Source organism: Zootermopsis nevadensis, unplaced genomic scaffold (genome assembly GCF_977971745.1).
Source record: "Zootermopsis nevadensis isolate Lab colony 2312 unplaced genomic scaffold, Znev_1.0 Znev_ptg000010l, whole genome shotgun sequence".
NCBI classification, from domain to species: domain Eukaryota; kingdom Metazoa; phylum Arthropoda; class Insecta; order Blattodea; family Termopsidae; genus Zootermopsis; species Zootermopsis nevadensis.
The window spans coordinates 17,326,240-17,346,125 of NW_028259142.1; the positions used below are offsets into that span (position 1 = coordinate 17,326,240).

Genomic DNA, 19,886 nt, shown 5'->3' on the forward strand with positions numbered 1-19,886 from the left:
CGTCTGTGGTGAACCCTTGATAAGTGGTAGTATTTTAGATTTACACTCATCGCTCTGTGGAGGTAGTTAGGATCTCTGAAACGTTGGTAAAGTTCTGCCAATACAACCATTTCCCGGAATATAACTTCTGTACATAGTTCTCAAAGGGAAAGCACAAGAAAGCAAACTCATTACTTTTATTCATAAATCGAATTTTCATCTGCACAATTTCTTTCTCAACATATTAACAAACACAATCACACAACATTACCTGTGAAAATAAATAACTCATGATCTTGTAATCTCACAATCAACCTCCAACATCCTAATTCTGATAATGTGTGCAGATTTGATATTTAGTGTACATCACGTCTCAAACCTGATATTTTAACCAATCTGGCCAACCTGTTAATTAAAATAATGTTTTTACATCTATATCTGTAATAACAATAATTTTATCAGACTTGACAGCTGAAGAATTCTTTATCACTCATGAAATGTATATGAGAAACAATTTAGTAAAGTAATATAGACACTAACCTCATTTAAATGTGATATTGCATAATTTTAAGGTAAAACTATTCAACTTCACCATTATATTTGCATTTAACAGGGTACTTATTTAAATTTTCATATTGGAAGGTAAATCTATTTTTAACATTCCCACTAATGTGTAATTTAAGAGTATGAAGTTGTCTTTAAGCACTTCGGTAGTATGTACATTAATTACAAATAAGTATTTCACAGTGTAAATAATGTACAGAGCCTTAAAAACACACAAAAATAAAAGGTACCTCTTTCATTAATATCTTAACAGAGTAAAATTAAATTAGCCTAAATGTTATAACATGTCTTTACATAACATTACACTACCATTTGTGATAAACCTGATAAACAGTATGTGATTTAAGAATATGATCAGTACTGAGAAAGAATCAGCATCACTGGTGTCACAGAACACTGTGCAAGTTGGTTTGATTAAATGTGTTACAATATGCAACCTGAATTTTCCTACGTTATGATAGTGGTGAAGTGGAAACCATGATACAACTTGTTTAAATATTAAATAATACACAGATACCATTAAATTCTGGATATTTCATGCAATTATAACATTTACATTTCTATACTGCAACACTACATTCATAATGCCAATATCACACATGATGTGGGCAAATAAATTATCTGCATCTTCATACAGCATCATAAAGCCTGCTTGTATGTAAACAATTCTAAATAAGACAAAGGACATTCAGAGGTACCAGACAATAAAATATGTTTTTACTTGCAACATAAGAAGACTATCACAATCTTCAAAGAGTGTTTTCCTCAATTCTAAGCAGTATAACAAAACTCAAATTGTAAAAGATGGTAAAACAGACAGTATTTACCAACTCAGGCTACATATCACAGCACATAACAAATCTGAGCTGATCCATATGCTTGGATAGTTTCCTTTAGCTATTATTTAAAAAATAAAGTTTTTCAGAAACTGGATCTGCTTCCATCAAGTGAAACTACAGAACCTAATCTGGAAAGAGCTACTCTCAATCCAACGGACCATACTCATAAGACTGTATGGTTTTACTAGATAATGGAAGCAGAGCCTAGTTCTGAAACAATGTTTTTTTTTAAATTAACATAGAACATGTCCAAATATATGCATTAGTTCAATGACACACCTTTGTCAAAAACCTTTCATTATCATCTGTTTAAAGTATTAGGTATGTGCTGTAGTGGGTGATTAGCACAGTTTTCCTATCCCATTATGATGCTGATACATGTAATGCAATTACAGAATACAGTAAGACTACAGCAGCAGTTTGTTCAGACAGCCACTACAGCACTACAATATCAAGATTATCTGACCAGCAGAATACTGTATATCCACACCATCAATCTGCCACAACAATTACAGTTTTTTCTTAGACAGCCATAGCATCATCCAAAAGGGCTGTTAGCTCTCGCAAGTGTTGCATCTTACTGCCAGTAGCAGGAGAGGCAGCAGTCGGTCGTCCAGCATAACTAAAAAATAAATGTAATTAACAAACTATCACTATACATATTTAAAAATGACTTCAAATAAATAAGAATAAAACTAATAAATATAATCCACATCATCCTGATATCTGAGTAACACAGTTTCAACAAATCCAACTGATGGCAGAACTAAATAATCAAAATATGTTCCTATTACCAAGAATGAGGAGATGATGACTCAGTGAGTGAAGGTATTGCAGCAACTGCAAAGACAATGGCCACAGGTAGGTGTTACTACCTGTTCCCAAAGAATAACCTCCCTTACCAAATGCAACATGCACTTCCTGGAGTTTAACATTAAAAGTCCACTGCACAGGATCTCCCTAACAAGCCTGATTATTGTTCAGCTTGTCAAGAAATTTTCGACTTTTATACAACCCAAGGGTTTATTACTATGTTCACAAAAGCATGCCACTGGACCCCTATCTTGGGCCAAATAAATCAAGATGCCCACAGACTCACACCACTTTAATATTATCCTCCCAACTACCCCTTTGGCCTTGCAGGTGGTCACTTCCCTTCAAGTTTAGTAACAAATATTTTACATCAATTTAATTTCCCCCCAGTGTGCTACACATCATGCACACTGATTATATCAGCATAACAAACAATATGGGTAGAATATGTTTGCTATACTGGAGTATGGCCTTTCCACTATGTGTGATCACTCTGCCAACTGCAGAGAGGTGCTGCAAGTCGACAGCAATGATGTGAAGGCATGGATTATATTTCCTTGGAACATTCATTTATCATCCAGCATCATTCATCATTCACTTTGTGCAGTTAGTATAACTCCAGTTGAAGAGTCAGAGGAAATTCAGAAGAAAATTACCCAGGGTTCAGGTTTCAAACAGAAACACCATTCATAATCTTTCCAATAAAGTAAGAATGCCTGGCATGTTAAGAAACAGGAAGCTAAAATGTCAGCACTCAGTATTAACATAAGAGAGGTTGGATGAAATCAGAGCTTGGCTTAAATAACTGTTTCACATGGAAACAGGGGATTTAAATTGCCATAACACAGGCTGCCAGCAAAATCTTAATGCCAGGGTTAAATTTTTAACAGTATGCTAGTGTATGTTTCCAGTGGAACCTTGACTACTGACTGACCTTGTTCCCCAGGAGCATCCGCCTTTTATAGCCTTCCTGGCTGTTATGTGGCGAGTACTCCTTATAAAATGGGGTCAGCCAGACGCGTCCATTGGAATCCACTGTACAACGCGAATATGGCCTTTCGTTCTTTATTTTGAAAAATCTTACAAATAGCTGTTGTAAGAGTATATCATTCCTAAGAGTCATACCTTTCCCTGTAATACATAATATACAACTGTGGAATCTGTAAAGTGTTGTGGTAGTGGGTCTCCTTTGATTATTTGACATACAAACAACTGGAATGCATATAAGATGCAATACATGGTTCATAAATGTTAGAATATCAAAAGGGAATATGAAAAACACTAAAAAGCTATTCAAATGGCCTTACAAAACAAAAACTGTGCAATCACTGCAGCCACATGATTCAATAGCCAGACTTAATTTGTAAAACTGGTATTTACAGTCAGTCCACAACAGTAAAATTGATCTGAAGTCCACAGACAAGGCTTAGTTATATTTAAATGTACAAAACAACTAGTATTAGAACCAGAATCTGTTTAGTGGCGAAAGAATCCAAACCAATGGAGAACATTTTTCAACATGGCCTGTAATATATGTAAGTAAACTTCATTCTGCAGAATTTTTCTCACATGAGTCTGGTCAGTGGTCATTCTGAATCCAGCCTGTGAGTAAATTTATATTATATTTTAATTATAATTAGACTCCTGCACTTGTAAACACTTTGTCTTGTATTATCTTATCTTGATACACCAAAACTTTACCACACTTATATGCACATCTCTCACAACCCCCCCTCAACAAATAGAATACTGGATGAGCGAAAGTTTGTTATGCAAAGACAGACTGAACTATAACATCATGTTGTTGCAAGGTTGCTACCAGTAAAATCTGTCTTGCACTGAAATGCTAAGAATACTGTGCAACTGATCACATTATTGACAGGAAATTTCATTCCTGTTATCACATTAAGTATTAATGTTTATTTATTCTACTTACACTTCTCCTTGCTAACAACATATTTCACTGTCACAAGTTTAATATCACGTCTCAACACAGAAACACCGCAACTCTGCAGTAATGAGAAGCATACAGTATCAACAACAAAGCCTGAGTGGTTTAACTCTCACATGTGACAATCAGTGCTATGGTAAAACTGTCATCCACCAAATTGCCTGATTCTTTGTATAGTAATCAATAATCCCAAAACGTATCATTACACACTGATCATGTACTTTTCAACCCCCACATCTTTATAGTTCTCCCTTTTCTACAAAAGCTGATTTGATCTACCAGAACAAAAAGAAGCTCCAGATCAAATTTTATCTAAATAATCTATTTTTGGAATTGTTATTTTTGTATTAAATTACAGCCCTCACCTAATAACTCTAGGTGTAGAGGTAGGAGGATGAAGTTGGGAGGTGGCATTTTCAGTAAGACCAGAATGCCAGCCAAAAAACTTCCCAAAAAACCCCTCACTGTTTTCTCGATGTCTCCGGGGTCTGCAAAATGCACAAGACCCATATTTTAATGTTTTTTATACAGATTAAAGAAGGCACTGATGCTTAGCCTTAACACGAAGCAGCAGCAGCATTATAAAGAGGTGGAAGGAGTGGTAGTTATACTGTGTTCAAGTTGTCACCTCGTCATATCAGTACTTTTACATATTTATCTCTCACGTTATGGCACCCCCTCGGCACATTCAAGAAGAAAACAAGATAAAGATAGTGGGAGAAAAAATGTTCTAATGTCTGTTGCAGTAGCCAATTGCTCGAATGTGAGTGTTCAGACACCAATTACAATATTTCATCCTCACATTTCAGTAAAACATTCTTACATTTAAAATTAAAATGTACAAGGTCATGACTGCTATCCATTACAGAAACTAAGAAAGATCAATATTACAGTATGCTGTACATTTCATATAACCATTCCATCTGTATAAATGAAAGGGTCTACATCTATTTCTGGTTAGAGGCTCATCAGAAGTGACAGACCTACCTGACACCAGAGGCTCCATTAAGAGTGGTGTTGAAGCGAGGCTGCACGTAAGTCCAGGCACCCTGATTCTTGGCCTCCTCCTGGGCCCAGCACAAAGCAGCATTTGGATACTTTGCACACTCCTTCTTAACCAAGTCATATGGGAAAGGAGAGATCTGCAAGAAAGATTATGTAATAAGTTCGATTAATGTCTTCCATGCAATGATCTAAATTCTAAAATATAAGTATAAGAAAACCATAATAAAGTTTCAAGGAACTTTTCCCTTAAAAGCTGGTGCAAAAAATAAGGCAGGTGAGGTGTGGCCTAGGAAGGGTGAGAGAGTATCTAAGAAAATGAGTAATGTACAGCACTCTGCACCAATTAATGGTCAGTTGTGGCATGGATCTGTTGCAAAAAGTTGTAGTAATGTGTGTCATGTACATAATTTAATGCTGTATCATACATACTTTTCAATGAGCGCTGAAATATAATGAAATTTACAACTGACAAAACCTGATCCTTCTGCATCATGTAATGTGACACCAAAGAAAATATCCCCTCGCTAGCAATGTCTTATTAAGTCCACAAATGTAAACAACTTTCTGTTCTAAAAGTAACTTTTATATTAGTAAAAAGTTTTTTTATTACAAAATTCCAATAATTGGCTGCCAAAGCTTGTGTTAGATTAAGAACTGTGCAAAGAATCTTGCAAGACATGAGAGCTGACAGGTGTTCTGTATTGGCAACAAATATAGATTAAAAATCAAAATGTTACAAAACTGCATAACTTTTAAAACAACATATTAAGAACTGTTCATGATATGTATGACGATGCACAATTTTGCACAGCTCAAATAATAAAAGTTACCAGTGACCTAACAAACAGAGGAGCTAAGTCTTAAAATATGCAACAGGTTGCTGTACAGGCAGGAAGGTTCACTACACTGTGCTGAGAGGAAACAGGAGGGGGGAGGGGGTGATAGTATGTAACAACACAAGAATGAATTCAGTCTGCCACCTACCTATATTTCTTATATTTGCTACAGTGGAGAGGACAAGCATAGGCATGGTAACATAAACACATACTTCCTTATAAAATAAGGGAAGTAGACTGTCAGCTTCTCAACAAAGATTCTGGTACATATAGTTAGTTATAAGCAAATTAGATTAAGAAGTCACCCTAAAAATCTAGTATCCTCAGTGAGATAGGGCTTCAGTACTTGAAAATCCTGTAAAATGTGAATTGCGCAGCAACAGAATATATTTTGTACCTGTTCTACTCTTGCAATGGCAATATCTTTTTCAAGGTTCTTCTCATTACGAGCCTTCTTCAAGTCATAGTACACTTTGCCTGAGCAATATACCAACTTCTTCACAGCACTTGGGTTTTCAGTTGCTGGTCCTTCCTCTGGAATCACCCTGTCACACAAAACAGTTCAATAGATATTCCCAACATAAAGTGAAGCTTTTGTGGCGAGTGAAGATGATGAAAGACCCGAAGCAGCTTGTAACCCTAGAGTCTTTCATCAATTCCTAACATAATTTGCTAACTGGTTTTTTATTTGTTCTTTGCAAGAAGTGCAAAGATAAATGCTTAATGGGGAGGCTGTGTTTTTCCAGATGTTTATCCCTGAAACTACTTGACAAGAGTGGATGAAATGTGGTATTATTTCCACTAAATATTGTCATACGAATTTAATTTTGGTCTGTTTAAGTCCTATATAACCTTGACTTTATTTGAAGTTTAAACTAAATTTACTTTTCTCAAACCCTGCTCCTTGCACAAAAACATAATACAGAACACAATCTATGCAACATTTATACAAAATAATTTTCATTATGGTATGTAAGAGAAAATTAATCATGGCTACAGAGTGTATCTGTACTGTGAACAACTTTATGCAACACACCTTCTATCTGGAACAGACAAATACAAAGGACATCAAAGTATGAGAAAACATAAAAAATACATTAAAAATATGTGATTTACCAGAATTTTTCTTGTCTAAAACAAAACAATTTCTATAATATACACAAATAAATCACCATGTACTGCCAATTCCCATAAGTGAAGTCACAAAGACACAACAAGCAATTTCCTTTTTCACTTTTTGGTATATAAACAATTACCTCAAAAATTCTGTATTTTCTGTCATCAAGTCAAAACTAGACCTCGCTTCTGGATGTCTCAGCAGGGATTTTGGTGTCATGAGGATCAGAGGCTTGCGGAATGGGAGAGCAATCTGTCGCCGCAAGATGTGAAAATAGTTTGCTGGTGTCGAACAGTTGGCAACCTGAAATATGAACATAGCAAAGCATTTTAGTTTCTCACCCCATCTCATAAAAATAAGGCAGTATTTACTGACCTAACACTGTACTATACACCCTTGTCAAACAACACACAACATTACCTCATTTTGAGTTCAGAACATAATTACAGGACAGTGAAAACAGAAAAGCTCAGAAAAATATGAAAGTCATACCAAGAGTCATGAGTCATGAGCACATTTACTGTATACTGAAACAAACATACATGAACGATAACAGATACAGTCAATAGTACTTGAATATGTCCTATTACTTTTCTACAAAATCTTACGAATGATCCACACATCTTTGCCAGCACTGCATGAGCTTAAAAATCTGTTCCCAGAATTGACAACCAGCTACAACTGGATCCCTGCATTGCCTCATACCTGTACTACTGGCCTTTCATGTAATTTTAAAATTATTTATTATATATGATTTCCTTGCCAGTTTTCCTTTTGTGTTGTGTTTGGTGGGTCAACATGTAAAGCCTTCACTGCTAGTCAATGATGATGAGGATAATGTCACTATTATATACTTCGTTTATGTATGTTTTGAGTTAACAGTGCTGTCCTAGAAAAAGATACACTGGAGGAAGGAACAAGAAGAAACAAAGTTAGTGATTAAAAAGATTTAATTTCAATCCCAGAACAACTACAGGGCCCTGAAAATAATACCAAACTGCAAGCTACGAAGAGAAATAAACCAAGTTTCTGCACAAATCTCAGAATACATTCCCAGTAATTGTTTTATCAATTCTCTTTACACAAATTCATTAAATTTAAGCCATAAATAATCATGCAGACAACTTCAGAAAAATCATTTGTGCATCTTCATCACTCTGATGTCTTTCATGAGGAAGATGTGTGAACTTGTAACTATGTATTAAATATTTCACAAACTGCAACTCACAATCCAGTTGATGTCATGCAGCTGCCGAACAGCAAATTCTTCACTTTCTGGTGGAAAGTAATCAGGATCATCAGACGACATTTGCAAGAATCTCTCCAACCTAGCACTAGAATGTTCAGGCCCCTAGAATAACAGAGAAACATATAGCTCACCACACAAATGCAGCAGTAACAGGCAAAACACAAATAACAGGAACCAATAAAAACAGAACCTCTCACACATTCACACAAATGAGACATAAACCTATTTTCAGTCCTAGGTCAATGAGATACAATACGACTGTTGACCGAATTGTCTCCTATGCTTTCATTCCATTAAAAATGTTTTAATGTTTCTCTTGTGTGTTCATTTTTCTGTTTGTGCAATAACTTCAGCCTTAAACGGGCCCAGCACTCTCATTTTAAAATCATTAATTTACATATTATAATCACAGTTGATCCCTATTCACTCTGTGCATAATTTGTGAAGCTTAAAAATCCGCTTGTAGGTCATTTACTTATGTATTTTGTTCGCAGTTTTAATGGCTCACACATTTCTTAGTATCTCTTCATATCTTTCTCACAAAATGTTGTATATGGTTCTTGGAAGAAAATGTATAAAATTAAACTTACCATGCCTTCCAAAGCATGAGGCAGAAGCATCACGAGACCAGACTGTCGTACCCATTTGGCTTGGCCAGATGAAATGAACTGATCAATGATACACTGTGCAGTATTGTTGAAATCTCCAAACTGTGCTTCCCAGCACACCAGAGCATTGGGATTGGTCATAGAGTATCCAAGCTCAAAACCTAAAGAAGAAGAAGGGGAAGAAACCACACACAAAGGTTTTATTTCAGCCAATTAGCAGGCACCATAACACTTATTTGTATAAATACTTACACCAGGCCTGCCAAACATGCATCCCACTATCATACAGCATGCTTACATATAAGAAAATATCAGTTTTTGCAGCTGTCACACTTACAAATTTATGTTTAACTGACCAGTAGAAAATTAGTTTTGTTATTACTTTCAGCAATATAATTGCAAAATGGATGACTGTTACTTGTAGGCACTGGAATCTCTTGCTGGGACTTTTTATTGCCAGGATTAATTATATGAATTGTTTTAAATTTTGAAAACAAATTACTGACTATAAATTAATGACATGTTACAATTCATTATTCAATACATTCTTATATTTTAAGCAACATATTCTATCAAATTATTGTTTCCATCATCTGATGATGTGAACTGGGCTATGTGGTCAAATTATAAAACTGACCCAGAAGAATACAAAAATTGAGCAGATCCAACTTTGTGTGTTCAAAACTACTGAAACTGGATTAGCCATAACAATGTATAAATATTCCTGTTGCCAGTGGGAAGTTTTCATAAATTTACAATATGGAAGTGACTTGATGAACATTTGCATTTATTCAGGAGCACTGGTCAGTAAAACCTTGGATAATGTCTCTATCTCCTTGTCTGTGAATAAGAAAGAATGGAAGAACCTTTTGAAGAAGGCCAGGGCTCACACAGGGCTGAGCAGCCAATGAAGATGATGATGATGATCTCTATCTCCTAAACCCTCTCATATAAATGTTATTTGTGTAGATTCTTCATAAGAAACAATGAAACATTTCAGATCCTTCACTACTGTCAGGTTCAAACTTATGCTCTGAAAGGGAAAGAAAGAATGGAGAGAAAACTGAAAATGAGAGGTGATCCTGCTCATGGCTTCATATGAATGACAATTTTTGTGGTTATGTGGTAAACTGTGTTCTATTACATACTTCCTGAAATTAAGAACACAGACATCCATTTGCATATTTTGCTACTTCAAAGTCTGAAATGGAATAGATAGCATATTTAACTACTTCAAAGTCTGAAATGGAATAGATAGCTATAATAATTATGCTATGATTTAAAATAGTCCTTACAAATTTGTTTTCCTATTATCTCCATATTACCTAAATCCTAATATCTTAACTGAATTGAATATTAAATTTTGCTTTAATAATTATAACCTAAGCTAACCCAAAATATGCATCATGCACACAATTTCTTTGGAAAATAATGTGGATGTGAGCGGTCAGTATCACGCCAGGAAAGTACCCCGGTATCCATTGGATAGGAGGCTGGGTAGGCCCCAGAACGAGTCTGGGCGCAGAGGCTAGAGGAAAAATCCTCTGCCCAGTCGGGAATCGAACCCCAGACGTCCAGTCCATAGCAGTCACTATACTGACTGAGCTAAACCAGCTCATATAACAAAACTAAATACATTTCCAAAAGGTCTGAAAACCTCTGGTAAACTATGAACTAAAAATACTTACCCACAACTCCAAACTCTGACAATGAGCTATTGCATACAGTGTATGGACCCTGATCAGGATACATGTGGCACAGAGGTTTGTATGTAGCCTTGTCCACTGTCTGATGGTGGAGAACATGGTGGCGATGGCTGCAGATCAATTCAATAAATAATTATAAGATCATTACTATAATTCAATAACACTGTCATCCTCACAAACTGAAACTAAAACTCTGGTATCAAAACCAAAGGTTTTCTGTATCATGTACCCTAATTCATTTCTTACTTCATCCTTCTGCTTCCTTACAAAAACATTAATTACCAACAAACTTACTAGTAACACTAATACAATTTTTCAGCTATCATGCAATAAAACCAAGGGTAGCATATGTATGCATGTGTATATTTTATTATAGTCAGATACAGCATTCTGAAATCATACCTGAAGGTCCCTCTTTCAACATCCTGACCACTTAAGCGAACATGTATTCCTTCTTTCAGCAGGGAGCCAAATGCCATTGCTTCACCAAGAGCCCAATCTACAATGCGTGCTTCCACCATTTCCATACGAGACTTAAGGATACGTTCAATACCTGAAAACATTAAAAGAATGTATGGCACAACAGAGCGACCAAATTTTTAAATTATATACTCAATTAAATATAAGGTAACAGCAAGAACAAATAATCTGATGTAAGTAGGCCCAAACGTGTGATCATGCTCAAAATATGGTATGATTATATTTTGATATATCCACTGAAGAAACTAAACATACACCATTTCTTACAACCAATTTCTCTCACTTAGGTCCTAAATAATTATTTCAATTTCTGATTCCCTTCATTTAATATGTCCCCCAGTTTTGAATCAAAAACTGGGCCACATGAATCCAGTCTCTCTCTACACTTTCAGACCCTACTTCACATGACAATTTATGTTATTATCTTTCCATTTCTTAATAGGTTTCCAAAACTGTCTCTTCCCTTTACATTTCTGGATCAGAACTTTGTATTTCTCATATGCCCCATATATGTTCCATGACCACCTATCACATCCTTCTTCATTCAACTGCACTAAAAGTATTACGTAAAAATATATTAGGAAGCTTCTTATTATGTAATTGTTCCCAGTATTCTGTTACCGCATCTCTTCTAAAATCTCAAACATATTCCAAAACCTGTACTCTCAAACTCTCTTCTCTTTTATGAGAGACCAAGTTTCACACCCCAAAAACAACAGGCAAAAAAACTCTTGCATATTTCAATCCTAAACACAAAAAGGTATAAACATACTAAATGGAGGGAATTCTAAAACCAGATAACTGAACTGGAAGTAAAGTTAAATATTAAATGAAAGAAAACCTTAAATCATAACATTAAATAAGCAGGAAGGCAGACTGAAAGAGCCATTCCATTCAACACAGTGTTTTAGTCAGTTTCATTCACTGTATTCAGAAAGTAAAATACAAACCAAACAACCTGGCCTACTGAACACTTTTCTACTGAAGTGATGGATATCTTTTTGTTTGTTTGAATAAACTATAATGTGGGTTCAATAAATGATGGGGTAGGAAATTTATTAGGGTATTACTATTTTTGATAAAATTTCCTAGAATTAATTTCAGCTTTAAGGTATACAAAGGAAAAATTTTCCTACTTAAATCAGCAATAATCAACCTTATATTAAAATCTGAATAGTACCAAAAGATCACATTTATATGAAAGCATGCATTAATGTTGATAAGGGAATCCAAATTTCAACATATATTTTAAAAACCTATATACACAACTAAGCATTGTGACCAAAAATTGTAGACCACTGATATAAAAAGTACTAACCCTTATGAATAATAAATTCTGCAGCATTCGGTGGTGGAGAAGACATTCTCTTGCCGATGTGCACAAGAGTGTCCTCTTTAACCCCAGTTGGTGATACTTTCAGAGGATCCTTGCCCTCAAAAAAGCCTGACCATGGAGAGTCAAGCCAATCTTTGTACTTGATGTGAGTCTCTTTGTGAGCATTGACATACGACTCCTCACATATCTTCTCATACTTGTCTTTCACATCCTTAAAAGAAACACAGAACAACAACATTCATTTACAACATGTTGGGAGCTACACAAAATATCATTTTAGCTCTCCATGAACCCATCCTCTTATATATGTAGTCCCCATTCCTAATATATTAATTGACAATCGCACTACAGGACATGAATAAGTCTTCATTACCACTAACAAATTCATCACACATTTGTACATTCACCCAGATTTCATGATCTCACAGCAAGAAGTATCAAGATGACAGTCTTCCAGGATGGTGTACCATGTAATCTTATAGAAACTGACATTTTAGAGGTGATTACTGCCTCCACCACAACCCAAATGTGTCTTATTAGAAAGCACTTCCCAAATTTAATATGCTCTAATTTCAAGATGAATGTTACTGTGATTGCATCTCATTACTGTATGATTTGAGGTTTCCATGGTGATAAGTTTAAATGGTGGTCTTTTGGTGGTGTGCCATGCAGTCTTGTGATTACATACCAAAATTCCAGAGAAGAAAACAGTCTCCATTTTCAGGGTTTAAGATGGAGGCACAGACTACATGATGCTGCATCTCACCTCAATACTGTCTGTGGCACAAAATTCTGCAGGGAAGTTCAACATGGGAGAGAAAAATACAATGTGCTTTATTGGTTATTTTTTTTACCATATTTCAATGTACTTACCTTGACCTCTTCTGGTGTAACAACTCCTTCTTGGATCAGTCTTTCAGAATATTTGTCCAGAACAGGTGATGTGTGCTTTATCTTTCGGTACATCAAGGGCTGAGTGAACATAGGTTCATCAATTTCATTGTGGCCATTACGTCGGTAGCACACCTAGAAATCAAAACACAGATTATGAAAATGTCTTACGACTCTAAAGGCATAAAATTAATGTTATATTCAAAGTGTTCTCCCATAAGCAAGCCCTACTTCTCCCTCACTTAAAACAAAATGCTGTATTAACCTAAAAATAAAACTACCTTTAAAGTTAAAAACATTTAAAATAATAACAATCCATTATTTTGAATAAGTATATAATACAGATTCCACTAAAATATTTTATTCACAAATTAATGAGCAAATGGTAGTGCCAATGAAAGCAAATAATATTTAAAAATATACTTAACCAGATTTCAAGGAAAGAGTCCAACTAAGAGATTTTTGTCCATTTCAAAATAAATATTTTATGAAGACCGGGAAGGCATAACACACATTTTATGAGATTTTGTCTACCTAGTCATACTACATACATCATATTGCACAAAACCATAGAAGATATTTCCTTGTACTTCAATAAATAGACAACTTCCTCAAACATGTGTTAAATATTAGTTGTAGATACTCATTTGTTTCATATATACATAACGTTTTTATGTAAGCCACTTTTTAGGGCAATTACAAATGCTCCTTTGTGATTCTTATAAAGAAGAGGTTATATTGGACCAATTCAGACCAACTTTAAATTCACTTGAAAACTTTTAACGCAGATCCCAATAATTAAATAGATAATTCTGTGACGTTTTGAATATGGAATATGTGACAACTTAAATTTGTAAAACAAAGCTAAATATTAGTTTACATACTCATGATATGTTTCATTTATACACATAGCATTTTTATATAAGCCACTTTTTAGGGCAATTACAAACTTTCTTTTGTGATTCTTATAAAGCAGAGCTTATATTGGACCAATTCAGACCAACATTAAATTCACCTGTCAAGAAGTTTGAAGATGAAATATGCGACTACTTAAATTTTAAAACAAAGTTTAAAAAATTAACTGAAAACGTACAATGTCAATCACAACATCTTTGTGGAAAGCAGCCCTCCATTCAGCAGCAATTTTACATACATGCATCACAGATTCAGGATCATCAGAATTTACATGGAATATTGGAGCATTCACTACACGAGCCACATCTGGAAAAGAAAATTAACAGTGTTTACAAATTGAATATCCCCTAATCTCACATTACTGACAATGATAACGCACATGATAATTATACTGTATCAACAAAGTCTCCAGGAATACAATTTAAACCAGCTTAGCAAACCCTCTAATGCAAAGTCTCACAGTATGAATTAAATTAAATCTGTCGCGTAACAGCTCCAGAGAGCCAAAGCTGACTAGCTTGACTGCTGGCCTCACGTTCACATGCCTAAGCAGAGGTGAACGATCATCCAACCAGATATAGGGTGACCTGTGGTCAGCACGACGGACCCCCAGCCATTGCTAGTTTTCATAACCGGATTTCGCTACTTATTGTAGCTCCCCAATTTTGTCACGATGCTGGGTTGGCACCGATCCCACACACTGGTCGAAAATCTCATGAGAAAATTTCTTCTCCCCCGAGACTCGAACCAGCGCGCATTCCGTATCGCCGGTCCGAAGCATGATGCCTCAGACCTCGCGGCTACAGCGCGGGACTCTCACAGTATGATTCATACTATTATATAAAGGCAGATATTAAAAACCAAACCTCAATATTATAAACACATTCTTAAAAATGTGACACATTCATACTTGGGAATGGCAGTAACTAATCAAAATTACATGCATGAAGACATAAAGAACAAATCAACTTTGGTGCAAGCATGTCTATCCATTGCATGCCTAAAAGCCATATAAAATCATATGTGGTGGGAAAACTGTTGTAACTTGCAAGACCTAGCCACAGATATTAAGATGAACTTTAAAAAAATAGGGTAATAGTGAGCAACAGACTTTTCTGATTTAGGATAGAGTCCTGTTGCAAGCTCTTGTGAATAGGGCAAAGACTCTGTTCATGACTTTAGTTAAATGCTGAAATCAGAAAATAAACATAACATATCCTTTACCCTGCTTTCTGATCCTCACATAAAATAAATAATTTGTTTCTTTAATTTTTAACTGAGGTCAGAAACATACTCATCATATACCTCTTCATAAACTTGCCCAAGATGAATGATGGGGTAACATGAGTAACATGTTCTAAGAACACTGGTATCAACTTTACAGGTTACGTAACACTGAACACAAAGTGATGATAACACAAATGTCGAGTTGGAAAAGATTTGAATGTCATATTTTGAAGGTGGTGTTGCAGAACTACAAGGATAAACAGAAAAACATCAGCCATGGTGACTGTTTTCACTGTTAAAAACACAAATCAGATATGTTAAATAACAAGCAAATCTACCTGATCATACTATGCCTTCATTGCAAAACACCTCATTTTACTATGAATGATAATGACAATGATAAGACATGATGATGATGAAATATGATTGAAAAGTATCAAAAACTGCAATGTTTTTTTTTTTTGGGTGATCAAAAATGTCAATGTGGAATAATTCTCTAAAGTCTCAGATGCTATCTATCTGTCTCTGCCACCAACAACAGGGATAAAGTGATAAGTGACACAAATTAACAAATACACAGGGTTATTACAAATAAAATATATAATTTTAAATTCTATTTTGAACAAATTAGTAGTCCTACAAAAGTTATACTAATATAAATGTATACTACTAAGATATTTTAAAACTACACAGATTATTGATATGAGATACAATGACATCAAATTGAAACTGATAAAGAAACTTCTTCCAGATCTGCAAGATTTCTTGTTCAATTGAAGCAATGGCTTCACAAATTCCATGTTCTAATTATCAAGCCCAGTTGGTGTGGGACACAGACATGACCTTAACATAACCTCACTAAAAGCAGATGTAGGGCGCGTATTGGTTTATGGGTTCCACAGTCAATCCATCTTCCAAAAAACTGTTTACATACCAATATAAGTTCCTCACATGATGTGGAAGTCATCTTAAGGCACTTGAAAACTCAGAAAACAGGTCCTTTAATTATTCTTTCAATGCATTCTAATGCAACATCTGTAGGAAAATTAGTCTTTACAAAATAAATTTCTGAAAGGTTGTACTTTGTATGTAAAACTCCTACACATACACAGACCTTTCATAATTATGTTTGCACTGGCCAAAGCTGGCAACATTTCATGTGCTTCACTTACCAGTACAATATGGAGATGATCTTGAATGTCTTGGGTCAGTAGTGAATCCAATCTGGTTGTTAACAACGATATGAACAGTTCCATGTGTTGTGTAGTCAGGGAGATCAGACAAATGGAAAGTTTCATAAACAATTCCTTGCCCACAAAAAGCTGCATCACCATGCAGAAGAAGAGACATTACCTAAAACAGTTCAGCACTACTTGCTAACTCTGCTTTCTATACATAACAAGTATGATTATCAAAACATGGTCACTATTGCCATGATGCACAACTCAGTTCCAAAAGATTAGTATTTGGAGTAAACAAAAGATTCAGATGTATTTACCTGGTACCAAACTACATTTCACATGTCTAATTACTATAATTCATCATTTAACACTGAATGAGGTAGTGTTAAATTCTGCCCCCAAAGCATCATGTACAGCTATTATTGCTGCATTTTCTAATGTGTAACACAAAGGTTCTTGACCTTTTCTGCTTCAAATACCAGTAGAACAGCTGAGGATTTGATGTAGACCCTATCAGTCTCACGCTGCATACTACTACTAACAGTCTATACATCCAATTATTAATATCACATCTAAACATGTTGAGATGGGTAGGTCATGTTAAACACAAGTTGGCATTCAAACTTTTGGTCTGGAAACCTCATGTCAAAAGACTAAGAATTTTGCATAAATGGGAGAATAATACAAACATGGAGCTTACAGAAATAAGGTTACAAGATGCATTCTGCATTAAACTAGTGCAGAATAGGGTAAAATGGTGGTCTTTAGTGAACATAATAGCCTTCAGGCCCCATGAAAGCAGAAAAAAATTTCTTAAATGGTTAAGTAACTATAAATTTGTCAACAGTTACTTCATTAGTTAGAATAAGAGCTAAATAATTAGAATAATAAACTACAAATTCCAACCACCTGTTAAGTTACTTTCACACACAAAAAAAGTAGAATGCTTGTGTTCTATTCACAGCCATATATGAGAAAGCAACACAAACTCACCTTCTTGCCTTCACCATCTCCTCGGTAGAACTGTTCTGCTCGTGTTTTTCCCTGGACAACTGGATCCGCTGCTTCAAGATGTGAGGGGTTGGCAACAACAGCCAGCCGAATGTTCTTATTAGTCACACGGTTCAAACGTTCAATGTACGTTCCCAGATGGTACTTCACATCACCTGATCCCTGCCAAACCACAAAACAGCAGTACTGTTTTATTAAATGTTAACTGCCACCATAACTATTTAATTTTCTTTTATCATAAATATACCAGACAATAACCTTAATGATTCATTTGAGCTACATGTAAAGCTGTATATGCATATACATGTACTGCATTAACTCAATTACTATTAATTACATCAAAGAATACCATACAGGCAACTCTCGGTTTATGAACAAGTTCCGTTCCAAGATGTTGTTCATCATACGCTTTTGTTCGTTATGTGTATCTTGCATTCCTGAGCTTTTACGATATTATTATACATTAGAATAGGGGAATCACCGATTTCTTTCCCACGAGAAAACATTGGATGTGGTGTGGCATGTAAACCAATGTTTCTTTACTGGCTAGATTAGTTTTATTAACCAAGAACAGTTCAGTATAATTATAATATAATAATTTTCTAATAATTATTGTAATAAATACATTTCTTAAAAGTCTATTTATTTAAATCTTACAATTATGTTCACTATACGTTTGACATTTCGTTTTATAAGGAACTCTATCTATTGGCGACTTTAAGAAATTTTGAATGAATTGTGACGTTAGTTATAGCGAATGTTTGTTAATCGAATGTGCGTAAACCAAGTATTGCCTTATTTTATTTTCTGCCTTTAAATTAACCCCTTGAACCTAAAGCTCTAAATAATATTTAAAAATTCAGTTCCTACCTCAAAGAAAACATTACTTTCCATTACAAAGGCAACTGGTTAATGTTTAAGAAAATAATTACTATTTACTCTGAGAATCATATAAAACCCATAAACACATTCCGTGGACAAAATGCAGAGTAACTGGTTCTTAAATAGGTGGTACATATAGTTGCTGTTGGTCTTCAAAAGGTTACTGCTAAATTAATTTTTATTTAATGACACGCAATGCATCCACTCTCTAAAATCAAAAGTTAGTGAATTCTCATCTCTTGAGTACATTTATCATCTTCAAGAAAGAGCCAAACCATAAACAACACACAACAAAAAGCTGTCACTCACATCATCAGCAGCTTCCAATGCTGCAAACTGTGTGAAGATCTGCTCCAAAGGTTTACGGCACACATTGGCCAGCACATTAAGACGGCCACGATGAGGCATACCCATTACAATGGACTCCACTCCAAGTTCTGTTGACTTGTCAATCACCTGTTTCATGGCTGGGATAAGAATCTCGCAACCTTCAAGCCCAAATCTCTTCTCACTTGACCACTTCTTGGCAAGGAAGCTTTCAAACCTTAACATACAATAAAATATACATTACATCCTCAGGTTCAATCAAAATGAGAAAAAAAGTAAAACATTTTCCCTTTTTGCTAATGTGGGATTTTTCAATTACTTTCTCTCCCATTCCTGATGTCTGTAAACATTCAACATAAACCTACCAGATTGAAAATTGCTGGAGATCTTTTTGGTCTAGATACACAAAATATCATAATCAAAGAGACACATTCTATTAAGTAGCCAACTGGAATCAAGAGGTTAAGCACTTTCTATTCACGAGATTGGATGACATAATATATGCAAATGAAGCACCATATGACCCTCTAATTTAACCTTGAATACCAATAATTACTCTCTGGAAGGTTATTACTTAATCTCCACATGTGCTTTGAGAAACAGAAAACAAATTAAAGTATATCATTACACAGCAGAAACATCAAGTTAGTGAAATTAAATCATGACTAAACTTTTAACTGGTTGTGTAACCTAAGAGCAGGTACAACTAAAATCATTTCTGGGCCAACCCCCCATCATCTAGTGATGGGCATTCTAGCCTAGCATTTGAAAGTTCCCAGGTTCAAACCTGTTTGTTTGCTAAAAATAAAATGTGTCAGCATAACAACAATCAATCACCTGAAAACAGGAGTACAGCCAACTCCCAAAGTGTCATGTATATCAAATAAACCTCAATGCCCAACATGGCGTTCCTACAACAAAACTTACAGCCAAATTAACTGCAAAATACTGATAATTGTCATTCAGGAA

The 19,886-nt window shown here is 35.1% G+C and overlaps 1 protein-coding gene across 9 annotated transcripts in view; it reads right to left on the bottom strand.

Moving 5' to 3' along the window:
• Window positions 1-158: 158 nt before the first annotated feature.
• Window positions 159-19,886, bottom strand: part of Ogdh (oxoglutarate dehydrogenase Nc73EF) — a 41,668-nt gene continuing 21,940 nt past the window's right edge. For 6 of the 9 annotated variants that reach the window (XM_087346645.1, XM_087346642.1, XM_087346644.1 and 3 more), the window contains 15 exons: window positions 18,900-19,134; window positions 17,691-17,870; window positions 16,689-16,869; window positions 14,468-14,595; window positions 13,357-13,509; window positions 12,466-12,694; window positions 11,070-11,220; window positions 10,650-10,777; window positions 8,944-9,122; window positions 8,333-8,455; window positions 7,244-7,407; window positions 6,385-6,532; window positions 5,134-5,288; window positions 4,512-4,634; window positions 159-2,004 (listed from right to left, as the gene is read on the bottom strand). In XM_087346645.1, coding sequence (XP_087202771.1) covers window positions 1,905-2,004; window positions 4,512-4,634; window positions 5,134-5,288; window positions 6,385-6,532; window positions 7,244-7,407; window positions 8,333-8,455; window positions 8,944-9,122; window positions 10,650-10,777; window positions 11,070-11,220; window positions 12,466-12,694; window positions 13,357-13,509; window positions 14,468-14,595; window positions 16,689-16,869; window positions 17,691-17,870; window positions 18,900-19,134 — 2,377 coding nt within the window. In that variant the 3' untranslated portion in view covers window positions 159-1,904. The remainder of the gene's footprint in view (window positions 2,005-4,511; window positions 4,635-5,133; window positions 5,289-6,384; window positions 6,533-7,243; window positions 7,408-8,332; window positions 8,456-8,943; window positions 9,123-10,649; window positions 10,778-11,069; window positions 11,221-12,465; window positions 12,695-13,356; window positions 13,510-14,467; window positions 14,596-16,688; window positions 16,870-17,690; window positions 17,871-18,899; window positions 19,135-19,886) is intronic. The other 3 variants (XM_087346648.1, XM_087346646.1, XM_087346647.1) reach the window with 1 other exon arrangement.